This window comes from Psittacula echo (assembly GCF_963264785.1).
Source record: "Psittacula echo genome assembly, chromosome: 6".
In the NCBI taxonomy this organism is placed as follows: domain Eukaryota; kingdom Metazoa; phylum Chordata; class Aves; order Psittaciformes; family Psittacidae; genus Psittacula; species Psittacula echo.
Genome location: NC_137743.1, coordinates 15,727,501 through 15,744,296, shown reverse-complemented (window position 1 = coordinate 15,744,296; position 16,796 = coordinate 15,727,501). Strand labels below are relative to the sequence as shown.

General features: G+C 61.8%; 1 protein-coding gene across 1 annotated transcript; it reads right to left on the bottom strand.

The window, feature by feature from the left end:
- Positions 1-2,380: 2,380 nt before the first annotated feature.
- PPRC1 (PPARG related coactivator 1) lies at positions 2,381-15,674 on the bottom strand (the record flags this gene model as incomplete). Its single annotated transcript, XM_080621479.1, is given in 15 exon segments — positions 2,381-2,484; positions 2,791-2,942; positions 3,087-3,208; positions 3,460-3,523; positions 3,687-3,860; positions 5,375-6,173; positions 6,320-6,387; positions 6,746-6,806; positions 7,175-7,228; positions 7,631-10,379; positions 10,735-10,854; positions 11,263-11,415; positions 11,558-11,701; positions 15,293-15,514; positions 15,516-15,674. Coding segments are annotated over 15 exon segments (5,145 nt in total).
- Positions 15,675-16,796: the final 1,122 nt, after the last annotated feature.

Genomic DNA, 16,796 nt, shown 5'->3' with positions numbered 1-16,796 from the left:
CCAGCCTCTAACACTTGAAAGATTTACAGGGCACAACAGCAGGGTGTTAATACTTTTGGCAACACAAACGCGTTCACAGCCCCTGCCCTTCCTCACCCGCAGGAGCAAGAAGGGACCATGTGCAGCCCAGCCGCAGGAACATAAGGACACAGCCTCATTCATGCTGCAGCCATTTGAGGTGACACCTCCTATGTTCACGGGGCTGCCCAAATGCGCAGACTTCAGGTCCACGGGGTAGCACATTCCCATGGGTTGTTCTGCCAGGAGACGTACCCAATGCCTAGTTCCGGCTTCCCTGCGACACCCCCAGTCCCTGCCTGCCTCCACAGCTGCAGCAGAGGAAAGACTGTGAAGAAACTTTCAGACCACCTAAGGCGGTTGGAGAAACCAGCCCAGCTCTTGGGCACAGAGCCTTTCCTCAGACCTGCATCAGCCCACCAGTGTTTCCATAGCTGGTTGAACAGGTGCTCCCTCTGCAATACCCTTGCTTGGATCCACACGTCCTTAGCACTGCTGTGGCAGCTCAGACTGGGGAGATGCTGATCAGCCCGGCTGTCCTGGGCAGGAGAGGAGCTGCAGCAAGAGGGGCTTGCATGGACTTCCAAAAGGGACAATCACATCCTCTGAGACGCAGAGCCAAGCGCATATCCCTGGGAAGAGCTGCATTACTGATTAACAGTCCCCTGCCCGCTTCCCCCCCATCTTGCCTTTGCCTGCAGCCGCTTCCTTGGACCTTCCAGGGCCAGGCAGGAAAGAGGATGAGGTGGGAGCTGGTCCCAGGACTCACCCCACTGGCAGCCTTACTGCACATGGGTACTGTGGAGGCTCCTGGGGCCGAGCTGTGGAGCAGCACGAGAAACCCAGTGTGCAGACAGGAGCAAGAGCATCTCTTTCCAATCAAGAGAGCAGAGAGGGCACAAGTGGGCTCCAGCCACTGCGCTAATCCCAGACCACCAGATTGCTGCAGCACACCAACAAAGAGCCTCAGACAGCTGAGCATGACCCCAGTGGCAGCATCAGCTTGGCTGAGCCCCAACACTGCGTCAGCCCTGCTGGACACCCCACCCGAGTTTATTGCTATTTCCCCTGCCCACTCTCCTATTTGCCTCCATCAAGCAACGGGTCTGCGAGAGCACTGTGAGGAGCTCTTTGGGGGTCCATCCCCTTCCTTCCATGCTCCCCCAGCTCTGTAGAGCCCAGCTGGATGGCTGCAGGCTCCCCCACCCCAGGATGTGCTGACAGGCGGCCCAACTGGGCAGCACTGCACCCTGCACAAACCTGCCCTAGTCCTGAAACCAATGTGCTCGAGGCAGTCTTGATGCCAGCCAGCACTGCCAGCTCAGCCGTGCTGGGGATCCACAGCCCAAGGCAGGGCTTTCTCTGGATGCCAGCACAAGAGCAGGGTGCAGGGCCCTGCACTGCTGGCTCAGGGCAAGGTGCGGGGAAGATGCTTGGCAGCAGGTCCAAGCATGCTCCCTTGGGTTCTGCCTGGGATTGCCCTTCTCCACTGTGAGCTGCAGCACACTGTGGGGCCTCTATAGGCATCCCACATCCCTCCCTGTCCCTGTCCACCCTTCCTCTGCCAAGCACCATCCCACTGTGCTCTGCCCACTGTGGATACCCGTAACTCTCCCTCGAGGGACATCTAGAGGTGTCAGACATCCCTCTCCTTCTGCCGAGCTAGAGCAAAACCAAGAAGCAGGCTCGAAAGAGTAGGCAAACATCGTAGTTGTGCACACTGCTCTCAGCGCAGGCAGACCCCTGCCTGTGCTCCAGCCAAGGGCTTGAGCCTCCTGTACCCCCAAGTAGAGAGCGGCAGTGGAGGATCTTGCACTGCCCCTCCGTGGCCACCACGGGAGGTGCAGGTGGCCCCAAAGCCCAGCTGCGTGCCCCAGTGGAACCCAAGAGACGGTCAGAAGGATCTGTGCTGCCTGTCCTCAGGGGCGCTCACCCCGTGCTAGGCCACAGACGCCTCAGAAACCCCGGTCCTGCCCCCCTTTTGCAGACATCCCACTCCTGCACCTAGTCCCCAACCTGTGATACCTCTCACAGGGTCAGACCCTACATCCAGAGGGGGTACAGCCCCAAGCCCACACCTAGGAATGACCCACACGAAGGAGACGACAAGGCAGCGCTACTGTTTGGGCATCCACATTTATTACATGGCTGAGGCAAGCCTCAAAGTGGCTGGGGGCTGCCACTCACCTGGGCCCTGTGGTCAAAGGCAAATGACCCGTCCTCCTTAAATACTGGTTATAAAACACTTCTTTTTTAGCTTTTTCTTTTTCTTAAAAACCCTCTCTCTCTCTCTCTCTCCATACTTTTTTGTCTTTTGTGTTTGAGTATAAAAGTGGGTGCGGGTTTTCCGCCTCGCCGGCTGCTACCTCCGCAGGCTGCGCTGTGCCTGCCGCAGCAGCGTGTCGAAGTCCAGGGAGTCAAACTTGCTCTTGACAGGGGCTGGGTCGAAATCCTCCCGGTTTGAGTCTGGAAGATATGGGGAGAGGCTGCTTTGAGCCACAGGGACACTGGCACAGTTCTAGCCATGCCCACAGCAACTTCTTCACATCTTGCTTCATGTACCAACCTCTAAACTCAGAGATGGGCTGATGATGGAGGACTGGACCTGGATAGGATGAGGAGCACCTGCACAAACTCCCCTTGGGCAAGACTATCCCTGGATGTGGTCCCGCCCAGCCAAGCCTGACTGACCTCCAAGATGGAGATCCCCACACCTCTAGGAAGGAGAGGACTGAAAGTGCCATCCCCCTACTTGGGAACTGCAGGACTCACCCAAGTCAGCATAGTTCCTCCTGCAGAACTGCCGGCGGCCGCCGAAGCACAGGTCAAAGGGCTGCTCATCTGGGCGCCGCAGCTTGTGCCCACTCTCAATGGCAGCAAAGGCTTCCTCGGCATAGCGGTAGGTGACAAAGCCATAGTTGTCCCTGAAGCCAAAGAAAAAGGAGAAGGAGATCAGCAGCAGCACAGTATGTCCTTCCTTGCTCTGCACCATCCCCTTGAGGAATGGGAAATGGGATAAGAGGAGCCATCCCAGAGAAGGGGCTGCCCCATGTCCCTGCAGCTCTTACCCCTCGGAGCGGAAGTGCAGGGTGCACTCCTCAATGTCCCCGAACACAGAGAAGCGGTGCTGCAGCTCCGACCGGGTCATCCTGCTGGGGATCTTGCCAATAAACACAACTCGTCGCTCCTCCTGCGGGCAGGGATGCACAGTCCCGTGAGATGGGAACAGGGGGACTCGGCATCTCCAAGTGAGCCCTCCCAGTGAGCAGGATCTCCTGAACAAAGCACCCTCCTTGCATCGCCACCCATCACACCATGCCCTGGCCAGAGCCTCCCAGCAATGCTGCCTGCAAGGCTATGACCACACAGCTTTCTGAAGTGATGAAGGGGCTGAGAACACCCGAATCTCCATCCCCAGCTTCCCAGGCCTCCAGCACTCACTATTGCACGTTCCTTCTCGAGGATCCTCTGCCTTTGGTAGTGGTCCTGTGCATCATAACTGTATCTGGCAGGGCAGAAAATGGACACATGAGCTACAGGGTGCAGAAGAGGGTGATCCCAAACACACAGGAGATGCTGAAGGAGTGGGTCCACCCCTGCCCACGACACCAGAGGCCAGGAGATGGGTTGGGGGGAGCTCACACACCTGCAAGGTGGTCAATGCTCACCTTCTCCGCCTGTTACTCCTCCTCCGGGGTGAGGGGGAGCGGGACTGGCTGCGAGATGTGGACCTAGATGCGTAGGAGGATGCTGATGATGAGGATGAGGACCTGTCCCGGGACCTGCCACATGACCCACAGCTGGAGCGGGAAGAAGAGCTGTGGGAACATCTTGAGCGGTACCTGGGGGAAGGAGAGACACAGCTCAGTGCTGAGCCCTCCCCGTGCCCAGCACACTACAGGGAATTAAAATACCTCTATTCTCTCCAAAGTATGCAGCACCCTACTCAGACAGGACCCAGCCCCACGGTGAGCTGGGCTGTGGAAACCTCTGCCTAAGTTGCCTGGGGCAGTAATGACACTAGAGAGATGTTGCTCCACTTGGCTACAAACACCACAGCGACAAGGGAGCAGGCTCACAACAGGCACAGCTTCTGAAGAGCAAGAAATAGTCATGGGGAAATCATGCAGCATGTGGCTGCAACTGGACAAGGGCCCAGGAGGGACCACGGCTGCCATGCTGAGGCATGGGATGACACTGGAGCCACTGCATCCACCTTGCACTCAACAGCCATGCAAATGGAGGCTGTATGTGCCTCCAACCATGCCCAAGGCCGTAGCATGCACTGGTACTGGGCTGTCTTCTGTGATCACAGCCTTCTGCCTGCAAGAGCTTCTCTGGCAGGGCCAGGCAAAGCGTAAGAGCAGCAAGGCTGAAACTCCTCTGGGGTCATGCTGTGCTGCCTCCAGACAGCAGCAGGGTCCCTCTTCAAACACACTGGAGATGGGTGGTCTCTGCCATAGGGAAACCCAGGCCCCAAGCAGGGTGTGCTGCCTGGTACTGCCACATACTCTCCTGGAGAACAGCAGTTTCAGGATGGCAGAGTCCATGGAGACACTTCCCAGCATACAGCCAGCTGCATTTGCTGGAAAGCCAAGCCAGAGAGGGCAAGTCCCTGAGCTGCACATCCCTGTGACATGGCACTATATAGGTGCCCTTTCCAGCTCCAGCCTCCACATCTATTGGCCATTGGTGGAGGGGCCTTGGTTGGACAAGCCCTAAGCGCCCAATGACCTGAGATATCTCCAGAACTGGCTGAACAGCCAGGGGAGGGTGGATGAGGGATCCCTCTCCAGCTCCAGCACCTCCTGCACAGCTGGGACAGACTGCGCATCACTCAGGTGCACAAGGACTCCAGAAGAAACGCATCCTGCAGAGACTGAGCTGCCCCACTTTCCTACACAGCCACCACCCTAAGGAGCACAGAAAGCCCCTGAGGCAGCCAAGCCAGACAGGTTTTCCCTTGCATGCTTCCAGCAGCTCCCTGGAGAGCTCCACTGTGGCTCCTTTCATTTCTGCACCTAGGGCTGCACCAGCTCCACAGCACAAACACCAACACCTGTAATAATATCCCGGAAAAAGCATCCAAAAGCCAAGGTGCAGCCAACGAGTTCCAGGAGGAGTAAGGAAGCCTGGCCAGACATGGGGTACATCAGACACTCCCCATAGTCACAGCAGAGTCACAGCAGCTCCCCCAGTCTCTGCGAGCCAGGCACCCTTCAGGAGGGCCACAAGGACAAAAAGACCAAATACAGCCATCAAACAGGTCCATGAGGAGGTGTTTGGGCACCCTCACAAAAGACCAGCCACCAGACAACTGCCCAAAGAGGAAGCAGGCAGATGCTTCACTGCTTACCTTCGCCATCGCTTGGGTGGTGGGGAGAACGACCGGGACCGGGATCGGGAGGACGAGGATGAAGATGAAGAAGAGGACTCGCTAGCTCCATCTGAACTGGAGCTGAAAGAGCGGCTGGCACGGCTCCGGCCAGCCCTCCAGCCACCGGCAGAGGGGCTGGGTGAGTCCCGGGGTCTCCGGTAGCAGCGCAGGGACCTCTTGGCAGCAGCATGGCTGGGCTGGGCACTGGAAGTCCGCACCTCCTGGTCCCGGCAGGGGGATGCAGCTGGAGACAGGAGCACTGAGGTGGGGGGGCTGCTGCCCCCGTCGGTGGCCTTGCTGGGGACGCTAGTCCGATAATCCAGGGGGGGTTGGCAGGCCGTGCTCAGCGGCTCCAGGCTGGGGCCCACGGTGGTGCTGGGGGCTGGCGGGGTGGGCTTGGGCTGCTCCAGCGTCCGTTTGATTAAGGAGGAGATGGGTTTGATAGTGATGTCCCGGTGGTGTTTGACGTTCCAGCGGGAGCCACCCTCAGCATGAGGCTGCGTGCCAAGGCTGCTGCTGCTCTCCGGCCGTGCCGTGCTGAGGATGCAGTAGTCATGGTCTCCTGAGCAGACATGGCTGGGGGTTGAGCTGGCAGGGGTTGGCGTCAGGCTCTTCCCCTGGAGCTTGCTTGGGAGCAGCGGCTTGGCTTTTATCAGCTTGGCTGTTTTCTGCAGCCCTTCCTGGGCTGCAGACCTGGGTGTCTTAGCCTTGGCCAGCAGCGAGACAGCAGGCAAGGGCTTCCAGAGCTGGTGGGGAGGCGTTGCTGGCGGCGTTAGGCCTGTGGGAGCACCGAAGGGCTTTCAAGAGCAGCCCCTTGCTGCAACTCACCCAGCTGGGGCTCCCTCCTGGCCCAGCTCCCCTCAAGCCCTGGGGTACCCCCAGCCCCTCAACATCACAGGCTCCTTGTCTCGCCCCAAGCGTTACCTGCCACATTGGCCAGCTCAGAGGCCTGCAGGCTGTCTGGGAGCTTCTTGTCCTGCTGGGTCTCAGGGCTGAGAAGAGGAAAGGAGCTTTGTCAAATGCAGCAGGGAAAGCCCATTCTCAGCCCCCAGGCCTGGGATGTCCCCCACTGTCTGGGTCCAGGGGACAAAGGATCTGAAAGAGCTGCAAGGATGGAACTTCCACAGTTTGGTTATGCCCATCTGCTTCCTCCAACATTTGCCCCTCAATGCCAGCTCTGGCCCCCAGGCCCGCAAGGAACTCAGCCTCTGCTGGGATGGTGGATACAGATCCTGGTGCAGTTCAGACCCTACCAGGACCAAGAACTCTCCTATACCCCGCCAAAGGCGGGGCTCAGCCTTCTGCCAGGCTCCACACTGGAACACTGGATGCGAAATTGCTGGTACTCACCCGGAGCTCCCAGCTGGCTGCTGGTCCTCAGGGGTCTGCACAGAAGCCTCCTCCTTCTTGGCTGGAAAGAGAGCAGGTGGGTGAGGTTAGTGAGGGGCTGGAGGGTAGGGGACTGCCCCTGTACACTGGGGGCCACAGAGCACCCCAGGCACAGACAGGAAGAGGTTTCACAGCACCTCAGCTCCCTACAGAGGGGAGCTGCACATCCCCTTTCCTTCCCAGGCTCTTCATCACCCCATTCACCGCCCTGGGGACCCACGGATGCTCTCACAGATCAAGGAGACAGAGACAAGGGCAGAGACACCCCTAGTACAAGGCACCCAGATAGGGTAACACCAGCACCCTTCTCCACCACAGGGGGTACATGCAAGGCAGGGAGGCCAGCATGGCATGGAAGGAGCCCCACGGGGATGGATGCTGAATCCGCACCTTCAGACTTCTCGAACTGCTCCAGCAGGCTGGACAGGTCAGTGGCTTCGATCCCTGGGCCAGGGAGAGAACACTGTAAGTCAGGTCAGCCAAAACTCCCTGGCACCACAGGGAGGCATCCCAGCCCCATCCTCCCCCTGCATCAGCCTCCCTGAGTGCTGGGTGTGCATTGGGAAGAAACAGCTGCACCTGCAGCAGCTCCACATCCCCTGCAGCAAGGACAGGAACACCCCAGGAGGGACCAGTTTGGGCAGAGACAGCCCAGATCATCCACTGGAGGCAACGTCCTACAGATGCAGATGCCTTTTCCAGTGTGCTGGGAAAGACTGCAAGCCTGCAGGCACAGCTTTGCCACCCTTGCCCTTAGAAGTGCCAGGAACTGGTCCTGCTGCTGGCAGTGCTGCAGCCCTGCAGGCTGGAGATGCTCAGCCCAGCACCCTACAGCCCCACACTCACCGATCTCACTGATGAAGGCTTGCACGATGTCCTTGCTGCTGTTGCTGGGCTGCACTGTGCTGAGGAGCGGCTGGTGCCTCCATGGCCGTGCAGCAGGTGCCTTGGAGGGCAGGCTGCTCTCTTTTGGTGGACCTGCTTTTGGTGGTGGTGCCACAGCCTGGGAGGTGGATATTTTGCTGGGCAGCTCCTGCCCATCAGCTTCCTTAGGCTCTGGTTCCTTCTCCACTGCTCCTTTTCCCGGTGCTGCAGCCTCCTCCGTGGCCTGGGTACCAGGGGACTCCCCAACAGTACCAGCAGCAGGGGACACCTCTGCAGGGCAACAATTAGCAGCCGAGGGAGCCTTTGGGACCTCAGAGGTGGGTGCAGCCTGGGGCTCCTCCATAGGCTGGATGGGGACAGCTGGGGGGTCTGCTGTGTGCTGGGCTGGCTCTGCAGGAGGGACCCCGCTGGGCTGGGCAGCAGCAGCTGATGGGGCAGCCAGGGGCTGGGCAGAGGCTGGGACTGGAGCAGCCTTGAGGAGGGAGCTCTCCCCTGCCAGCCGTGCCTGCCTCCTAGGGTCCGACACCCTGCTGGTCACTGGCCTGGCCGGGCCACCAGCAGTGCCCATCTCACTGGCTGGGGTGGCAGGCGGCTGGGCAGGGAACACCAGTGGCTCTGGGCCACCGAGCACAGCAGTGGCAGGAGGCTGCCTGTGCAGGGAGCCACCAGCCGTGAAGGCAGCAGCACCCTGCAGTGCTGCCGCAGGGTCCCCATACGCCAGGGGAGGCACCAGCGGTGGCGGCACAGGGATTCCTGGCCAGTAGGATGGCGGTGGCCACCCCACGGGGGCATACGGGCCACCAGGACCAAACGGCGGAGGGGGTGGCATGGTCGGTGGGGGCCAGGCCATGGCTGGAGGTGGGAGGCCAGGCACCAAGTGAAAAGTGCTGGAGGAGCCAGCACTGGGTGGCGGGGGCAAACCATGGCAGCCCATGGGCTGTGGGCTGAAGCAGGGCCAGGAAGGCACTGGTGGGGGGTAAAGGGCATAAGCACCGGCAGAGGCTGGTGGCATCCCAGCAGGGGCCACCCCAGCAGCTGGGGGCACATTTGGTGCAACAAAAGGCACTGGTGTTGATGGGGGTGCTGGAGCCGTGGCGGGTGCTGGAGCTGAAGCCAGAGCAGCAGGCGCTTTGCTGGCAGGAGGAGGGACAGCAGCGGGGCTGGCAGGTTTCTCTGGGCTCTTCTGAGCGCTGGCCACCTCGGTGGTGGGGCGCAGGGGTGACACCAGGCAGGGGATCTCCGCCAGCTCTGTCGGAGGCTCAGGGACGCTGGGCCATTTGCTGGCCGCTTGCTTATTGCTGTCCTTCTTGCTGCCCGGGCTGGGCTGGCGGTGCAGCATGCGGATGCGGTATTCCCGCAGGCTCAGGGCCTTGGGCTTGGCTTCTTTGGGCAGGCTCTCGCTTGTCTCCGGTCCTGCCTGGCTCTGGGGGGGCTCCAGCCCCCCACCTTGCTCCAGGAGTGGGGAGGGAGCTTCTGAGACCCCACTGCCCTGCCCAGCAGCCAGTTGCGCATCTCCACTGCCTTCAGCCTGGTCTGCTGGGCTGGGACATGTGGCTGCTGGACACCCCTCCATGCTTGGTGCAGCCTTCTCCAGAGGCACCACGGCCTCAGCCTTCCCTGGGTCCATGCTCACCGACTCCGGCACTGGCTCCCTGTGAAGCTCCCACTGTGCTCTCTCAAGTGGGGAGGCCCTCGGTGTGCTCCGAGGCCTGCCCCGGGGCCGCGGTGCCTGCTGGGCACGCAGCTCCATCTGCCCCTCTTTCCGGGCTCGCTCCAGCTGCCGTGCCAGGAAGTCCGAGACTTGGACCGAGGGACACGCTGCGCGACGCCGGCCGGAGGGGGCCTGGTCCGGGGGGTGCCCAGCACCGGCTGAGCGCAGCCGATGGGCGACGCAGTCCCTGCCCGGCCTGGCCTGCTCGCTCTGGTCGGCCTCCGCTTTCTTTTTGCGGCTCTTCCTTGCTCTCTCCCGGCCACGTCCCTTCTCAGAGCCCTTACGTTTGCTGCCTGCTGGGGCCTCTGTGCTGTGCCACGAGCTGCTCTTGAGGCTCTGGGCTCTGGGTGCTGATTCCTCTGGTGGGGACGTGCTTTCTGGGATGGGGCAGGATGAATCCTTCCCAGGCAGTTTCTCCTCCTTCTTCTCCTCCATCCCATTTTCCTGGGCTGGAGCTCCTGGAAGCTCCTCTCGATCCTCTGGGATTGATCCCTTGGTGCCCCCCTCTGCTCCCAGGAGCTGGGGCTCCAGGGTGGAGAAGCTGGGAGCCAAGGGCTGCAGCACCACAGGGATCTCCACACTCTCCCCCTCACCAGGCACGATTTCCAGCAGGACGGGACCACTCAGGAGCTCCTTGGCCACAGGCTCAGTCTCGGGGTCCAGGCACACGGTGAAGGTGGGCAGGCAGTACGGGTGCATGGACTTCACCAGCTCGCTCAGGGACACATCGCCTGTGTTGATGATGCAGGGATCTTCATGCTCCTCCAGTGCTGCTGCAGCCCCACTCACACGGAACTCCCCAACCTTCACGCCACGGTCTAGCTCTGGGCTCAAGGCAGCCTCTTCCTCCTCTTCCTCCCCATCACTGCGCTGCGGCAGGGGCTGCTCTCGGGGCCGGGGCCGGGGCCCCTTCCTCTCCACCCGTGGGGTGCTGCAGAGTTGCTTCTTTGGGTCCTCAAGGCCACGAGTGACACGGTCCCAAGCCAGGTCTGTGTCAGTCTGGGAAAGGGAAGCAGAGTCAGCTTCTGGGCTTTCACCAGAGTCCCCCCAAGCACAACTAAATGTGGGTGTGCTCCACATCTGCAGCAAAGCCCCTGGGCAGCCAAAAAGATGGAACACATCTCACCCTCCCAGTAAGACACAACAGAGCTGGAAACCTGCTACCCCTACAAGGGCATCCACAGCATCCCCAGTCCCACAGTAGCCCTGCTCCCACTGCCACTGATGCCTTGCAAAAGCATCATTTCTGGGAGAGGACTCCTGTGCCAGGCAGGAAGGATGGGCTGGGGTCAGAAGCAGGAACCCAACACCATCCCAACACCAGTCCTTCAACTTCCCCTGCGGAGCTGCTCACCTTCCCAACCACAGAGATGCTGTTGCTGCTGCTGCCGAGAGGCCGGAGAGCCTTGGACTGCTCTAGGGCAGAGCTCTCACACTCCAGCGATGGACGGGACAAGCTGAGAAACTTCTGAAACTGGAGAGGAGACAGAGGATGAGGGAGCAGCACATTTCTGCTGCTGCAGGGACAGGCCACCCCCGGCCCCAAATGTCACCCCACAGAGCCTGGGAGCAAAGCCAGCCCTATTTCACTCATGGCATGCATAGACCTAGTTGCTCGAACAGAGGGGTACATGCTGCTCACCAAAGCCTCTGGCACATCTCTGCCTCTACACCAAGACCCAAGGTGAAGGCATGGCCCCCCATGCCCACACTGGAATCTCAGGGGTGTCCAAGGCTGGCTCAGCCCTTCTCTCACATTGCTGGTCAGAAGGGCCATCCCAGGGCACTGGGGACCAGTCCTACCACCTCAGGACCTGGCAGAGCCGAACTTGATCATCTTCCCACCCGTTCTGGGTCAGGATGGCTCTTCCCCACGACTCACTGAGGGATTCTCCCGCTCCCGAGGTGAGGTCAGCAGCTCTGCATCCATGATGGTGTCGAAGGGGGACAGGGTCTCATCGTCCGTGCTGTCCAGGATCTCAGTGATGGCAGTCAGCAGAGACAGCTCGTTCTGCGCGTCCAGGCAGGCCTTGCTCTGCTGCAAGAAGGGCAGTCTCAGAGGGCAGAAGGGCACAGCCACAGGACCTGGCCACAGGGGACACTGCCACCACTCTCACCCATGCCACAGCCAGAGCCAGCCCAGCCACCGCTTGCCGTGCCTGTGTGCATGCTCTCACCTCACTCAGAGACAGGTCCTCAATGATGGAGATCACAGAGGAGTCAAGATAGTTCTGCATTGTCCCCAGGATCTCTTCAGCCTCCAAGATGGTTTCTGCATCCAGCGATGTCAAGTTCAGGTCATCCTCCTCGAGGGAAAAGCACTGTTGAGGAGCACGCAGCCAGGTAAACACCGTGCAAGGCATCTCCACCAGCACTGATCTCTGCAGCACACACAGGCTCCCAACAGCCTGCACTGCAAACAGCGGCTGAGCTCACTGCTGCACCCCCAAACCCACAGGGGCGGCTGGTGGGACAGAAGATGGCACAGGGAACCTTTCCTTATTGCTCTTCAGAAGAGGCTCAGGCCAGCCCACTCCCCACTTTCAGCTCCAGATCCTTCCAATTGCCTGGAATGGTTTCGTATCAAACTGACAGGGAAAGATCAATCAACTCCCAGCAATTCCAGGCTGTGCCCAACACCACACATCACTCATGGTGGATGGGAAGAGGCTCCTGCAGCCCCGGGCTGTCACACGCTCCTGACTCTGGCTGTCAGCGCTTCAGATAAGCCCAAAACCATTGCGAAATTCATAACAAAAGTGCAGGAGTCAGCACCAGGGACGCAGGTGGCTGCCACTGCCCAGGCTCTGCCCCAGCACCTCTGCTGCAGGCTACAGGACACAGGTTGTGCTCATAATCCAGGACCAAACCGGCTCCGTTGCTCTTCGTCCTTCAAATTCCCAGCCCCACGTCCTTTCCAGTCCCCCAGGTGTGTTCAGGTAACACCCAGGAGTGTTCAGGTAATGCTGGGTTAACTGCAAGAAGGTCTCTGTCCTGCACCCCACGCAGCCCAGCGCTGCAGAGCGGCCAGGCAAAGCGAGACGCTGGTGCAAGGGCAGAGGCTGCAGCCCCTGGGTGAGCAGAGCCACCAGACGCAGCCTCTGCCAGGAGCCAAGCGGCAGCAGACACGTCGCTGGCACGAGACAGGACGTGAATTCCTGTTTGTAGATGGGCTTAGGAAGAGATAACGCACTCAGGGAAGATAAGGGCGCCAAGGACGGAGCCCTGGGAAAGCACACTTCCCTCCCAGAGCAGGAGCAGGCAGTGAGCTGTCCTCCGCCTGAAGCATCACAGAGAGAATCTGGCTGTTCCCTGGGGGATGCGCATCTGATAATGCAGATGTTTCACTAGATAGATGTATCCTCAAACACAGCAGCACCAAAGCCACATGCTCAAACCCCCAGTCCCTAGGGCTCTTCAGAGACCTCCCTCATCATCAGTCAGGGTGGGCACCTCTGGGCATGGCACAGCCAGGAGCCCTCTGTGACCCTGGAGCACAGGCACCCCAGGACAAGGCTGGGAATCACAGCCAGGACCCCCAGAGCAATGCCCCACAGCCCAAATCCAAGCAGCCTGTTACTGTGTGCCAACATGGCAGCCCCAAAGAGCAGGAGCCATACCCCCCTTGGTATGGGGCTCAGCATCCCAGGCTATCCTATTGCAGGGCCCTCCTGGCACAGCAGAACCCACCAGCAGCACTGGGCCACTGCTCCACACATGGTGCAGAGCAGTCTGAAGCAGCGTTACCACCCAAGCATCCCCAGTCCCCTCCCTTGGCCACGCTGGCTGCGGGTCAGAGCCCAGCGCAGAGCCCCGCTGGCAGCTCTCTACAGTGCAGCCTGGCTGCGATTCCCGGCCAATCCTCCTGGAGATACTGGGAGGAGCAGGGAAGCACATCCAGCACTGCCAAGCGCCGGCGTGCAGCCCTGAGTCAGCGCTGACCGGCAGGCAGAGGACCAGCCAGCGGGAAAGATCTCATGGAGCATCAGCAGCCAAGGGACGTGGGGTTAGCTCACCCCTGTGGGGATCCATGGAATGACCCCGGGACTGCATGGCCCTGCATGGGGCTGGCTTTCCCCAAAGGCAGTGTTTAATAAGAGGTTTCCAGCTGTGACCAGCGCTGGCCGTTTGGAGGGAGGGAAGCACAACCCTCCCACTCACATGGCCTCTTCCTGTGGCTCCTGCCTCCAGCCCGGGTGATCTCTGAAGCCCTCCTCGACTCCCTTGACTCAGCGCCTTGCAGTGAGGAGTCCCACAGCCGTGAGTCACCACTGAACCAGGCTGCATTCCCCTAGGACTCCCTTTGATCCACCTGGGGCTGGGCACCTTCTTCAGTGCTCACTGCCTGTGCGTCGGGGTGGGGGCATGAACCAGCCCAGCCTGCTCCTGCATCCCTACCTGCTCTGGCCCCTGTCAGATGGGAACAGAACAGACAGACCCCTGTCCCCTCATAGCTCAGAGCAGGGGGCACCGTCTGTGCGCTCCCAGCTTCCTGTGCTTCCTCTATGCTCATCAATGCAACAGGGAAAAGGCTGCGGGTCACAGGGATGCTCAAGGACAGGCTTGGGCACAAGCCACACTGTGCCCAAGCAGTCAGCGCTGCCAGAGAGAAGGGAGGATGCCGACAGCCTCAGAGAGAGCTTCAGGGACACGAGGAGCTGGGATCTGAGCCAACAACCTGACATGGAGAGAGCCTGAGCATGGCCACCAGCTCCTGCAGCAGCCAGCCGGAGCAGGGGATGTTGCACTCGCTGCTGGGATACCCAGGAGGCACAAATGAGGCCACCGTGGGCCCCATCCGAGCCGTGCTGGTGACACGCAACACGTGCACCCGGCGTGCTGCGGGTACGCCCAAGCACAGGACGGCCGCCCTGCCCGCAGGCAGGCAGCCAGGGAGCCTCTCACCTGCCCCAGCTGCCGGCAAGGCCACGGGGCTGCTGCCTGCCGGGGCACGGGGAGAGCACGGTGGGGACACTGAGCCAGCACGGCACGGGCAGAGGATGTTCATGGATTCCTCAGCTGCTTCTGGGAAGCGTCAAGCAGGAACGCACCCCCATTCCCCAAACGCAGACCGCTCCAGCAGCGTTGGGCAGACAGGGTGATCTCAGCAACCCCCTGCATGGACTCGGAGGGTGTCCCCGCAGCCCTCGGAACACCATGCAAGGGGCAGGAGCGTGGGGCACCCCGAAATCCCAGAGAACGCACAGCGCCAGTGCCCCAGGCCCCGGCCAGAGGTGCTGCATCCCCGCGCTCCCTGTCCCACACCCAGCGCGCCGGCCCGGCACCAGCAGAGCCCTACCGGGACCGGTGCCACCGCCGGTGGCGGGGACGCAGCGCACGGGCGGCTGCACCGCGCCACAGACCTACCCCGGAGCGCGATACGCTTCCCCCGGGATGAGCTCCCGGAGCAGCTCGGGGAAGCTCCCCCACCGCGGAGCACGCCACGTCCTTCACCAGCGCTCCAGCCACCGAAACCGGCGGGTGTCTGTGTCCCAACCCGCGCACCCTCTGCCGCGGCCGCAAGTGACGGAGGGCGGCGAAAGGATGTAGGGACCGCGAAGGGGGAGACGGACCCTGTCGGCAGTCCCCAGCCCTCAGCCCCCACGGACCGGGCATCACCGCCCGCAGGGGAGCACCAGGACCCCCGTCACAACGTGTGCCAGCGCCGTGCCGCGGCCCTCCCGCCCCGGGGGAACTCCTCGCACCGGTGTCGCCGCCGCCACCCTCCCTCCCTGGGGGAGCACCAGGTCCCCACCCCGCCTATAGAAGGGGCGCCCCGATCCCGCGCAGGGTCCCCTACTCGCCGCCGGCACGGCAGGCCCGCTGCCGGCACACGTGGTGCCGCCGTGGGAGCCGCCCCGGCCTCCCTCCACGTGTCACAGCGCGGCCCGGCTCGCCCCGCCGCCGCTCACCTGCGGGGAGCTGCCGGCGCGAAGGGGCGGCTCGCGCGGGGCTCCGCCGCCCGCCAGCCCTCGGGGAGCGGCCCCGGCCGCGGCACCGCCGATCCCGGCCGCGGCCACTGTGGGCACCGCTCCGCCCCGCAGCGCCGCCATCTTGGCGCCTCCGTTCCCAGCGCGGCCACTGCCGGGCGCGGCACGTGACCGCCCCCGCCCCGCACTACAGCTCCCGGCAGACACCGCGTCCCTCTCCCGCGCGGGGCATGCCGGGAGCGCACCCCTGCTCCGCCGGCGGCGCGCCACAGCGAGGCACCCACCTGCAGGGCAAGAGCGGCCGCGGGGGGGGGCGGCGAGCGGCCATCTTGAGAGAGGGCAAGCGCTCCGGCTTCGCCGCCATGTTTGCGGCGGGCGAGGGCAAGGAGGGTCGACCGTGCCCTGCGGCGAGCGATGGGCGGGGCTGAGCGGGCGTCATTGGCGGGAAGCGCCCAAGTGGGGCGGGGCTGCGGCGCGTTTTCCCGCGGCGCCGGCGGGCTCTGCCGCACACGTGGGTGCGGCGACCCCGCGGGTCTGGGGCGGCACTGGGTCAGAGCTGCCGCGGGAGGGGTGCTTGTCTGTATTCCTGTGCCCTTCGCAGCAGCGCGGGCAGTGTTTCACTGAGCCAAACCCAGCGTGGGGTTGGTTGGGGGGACACGCACATGTGGCGGGCAAGGGGAAAGGAGAACAACTCTATGGTGGAAAGGAAGGATGGGCACTACGAGCTGTCCCGCAGCGTCCGGGCACGGCTGCCAGGCAGGGCTGGGTACTAGGCAGAAGCCTGTGTTTGGGCTTGTGCTGCTGTATGGGGCTGGCATGCAGAAAATTGCCTGGAGGATGAGAGAGATGGGAGGAAAAGCTTGGTTCATTTGCCTCATCCCTGGCAGTGTTCAAGGCCAGGTTGGACGGGGCTTAGAGCAACCTGATCTACTGGAAGGTGTCCCTGCCCATGGCAGGGGGTTGGAACTGGATGAGCTTTAAGGTCCCTTCCAACACAAAGCATTTTGTGATTCTAGGACACAGCTGCAGTCTCACCCAGCTCCTCCAGGAGGGGCAGGGGATGCTGGTGTCCCCAGCTCTTGGCCTGTCTCCGCTCTGGGACCCTTTGCCGAGAGTCCCTTTGGGTGCTGTCACCTCCTGCAGCTCTTCCTTTGGCTCCTAGACAGCAAGATCATCTCCTGGGGTGCAGGGATGTGCTCACAGCAGCACAACTGCAGCTCAGACATGCAGGTAGGAGCTTGGCAGTGCAGGATTTACCTGGGGGTGGGGGAGGGCTAATTACCCTGTCCCTGGGGGCATGGACCTCCCCAGGCCAGATTCCCTTGGGGATCCGCAGCATAGAGCTGCTTTGTTCAGGCTTGCATGCTTGGTCACTGAGCCAGGGCACGTCTGACACACAGAGCTCATCCTGCTGCTCTCCTTCCTTCCACCCCTGCCACAAGGGACTTTCATCTGCAATTGTGCGTCCCACGTCACCTCCTGCCTC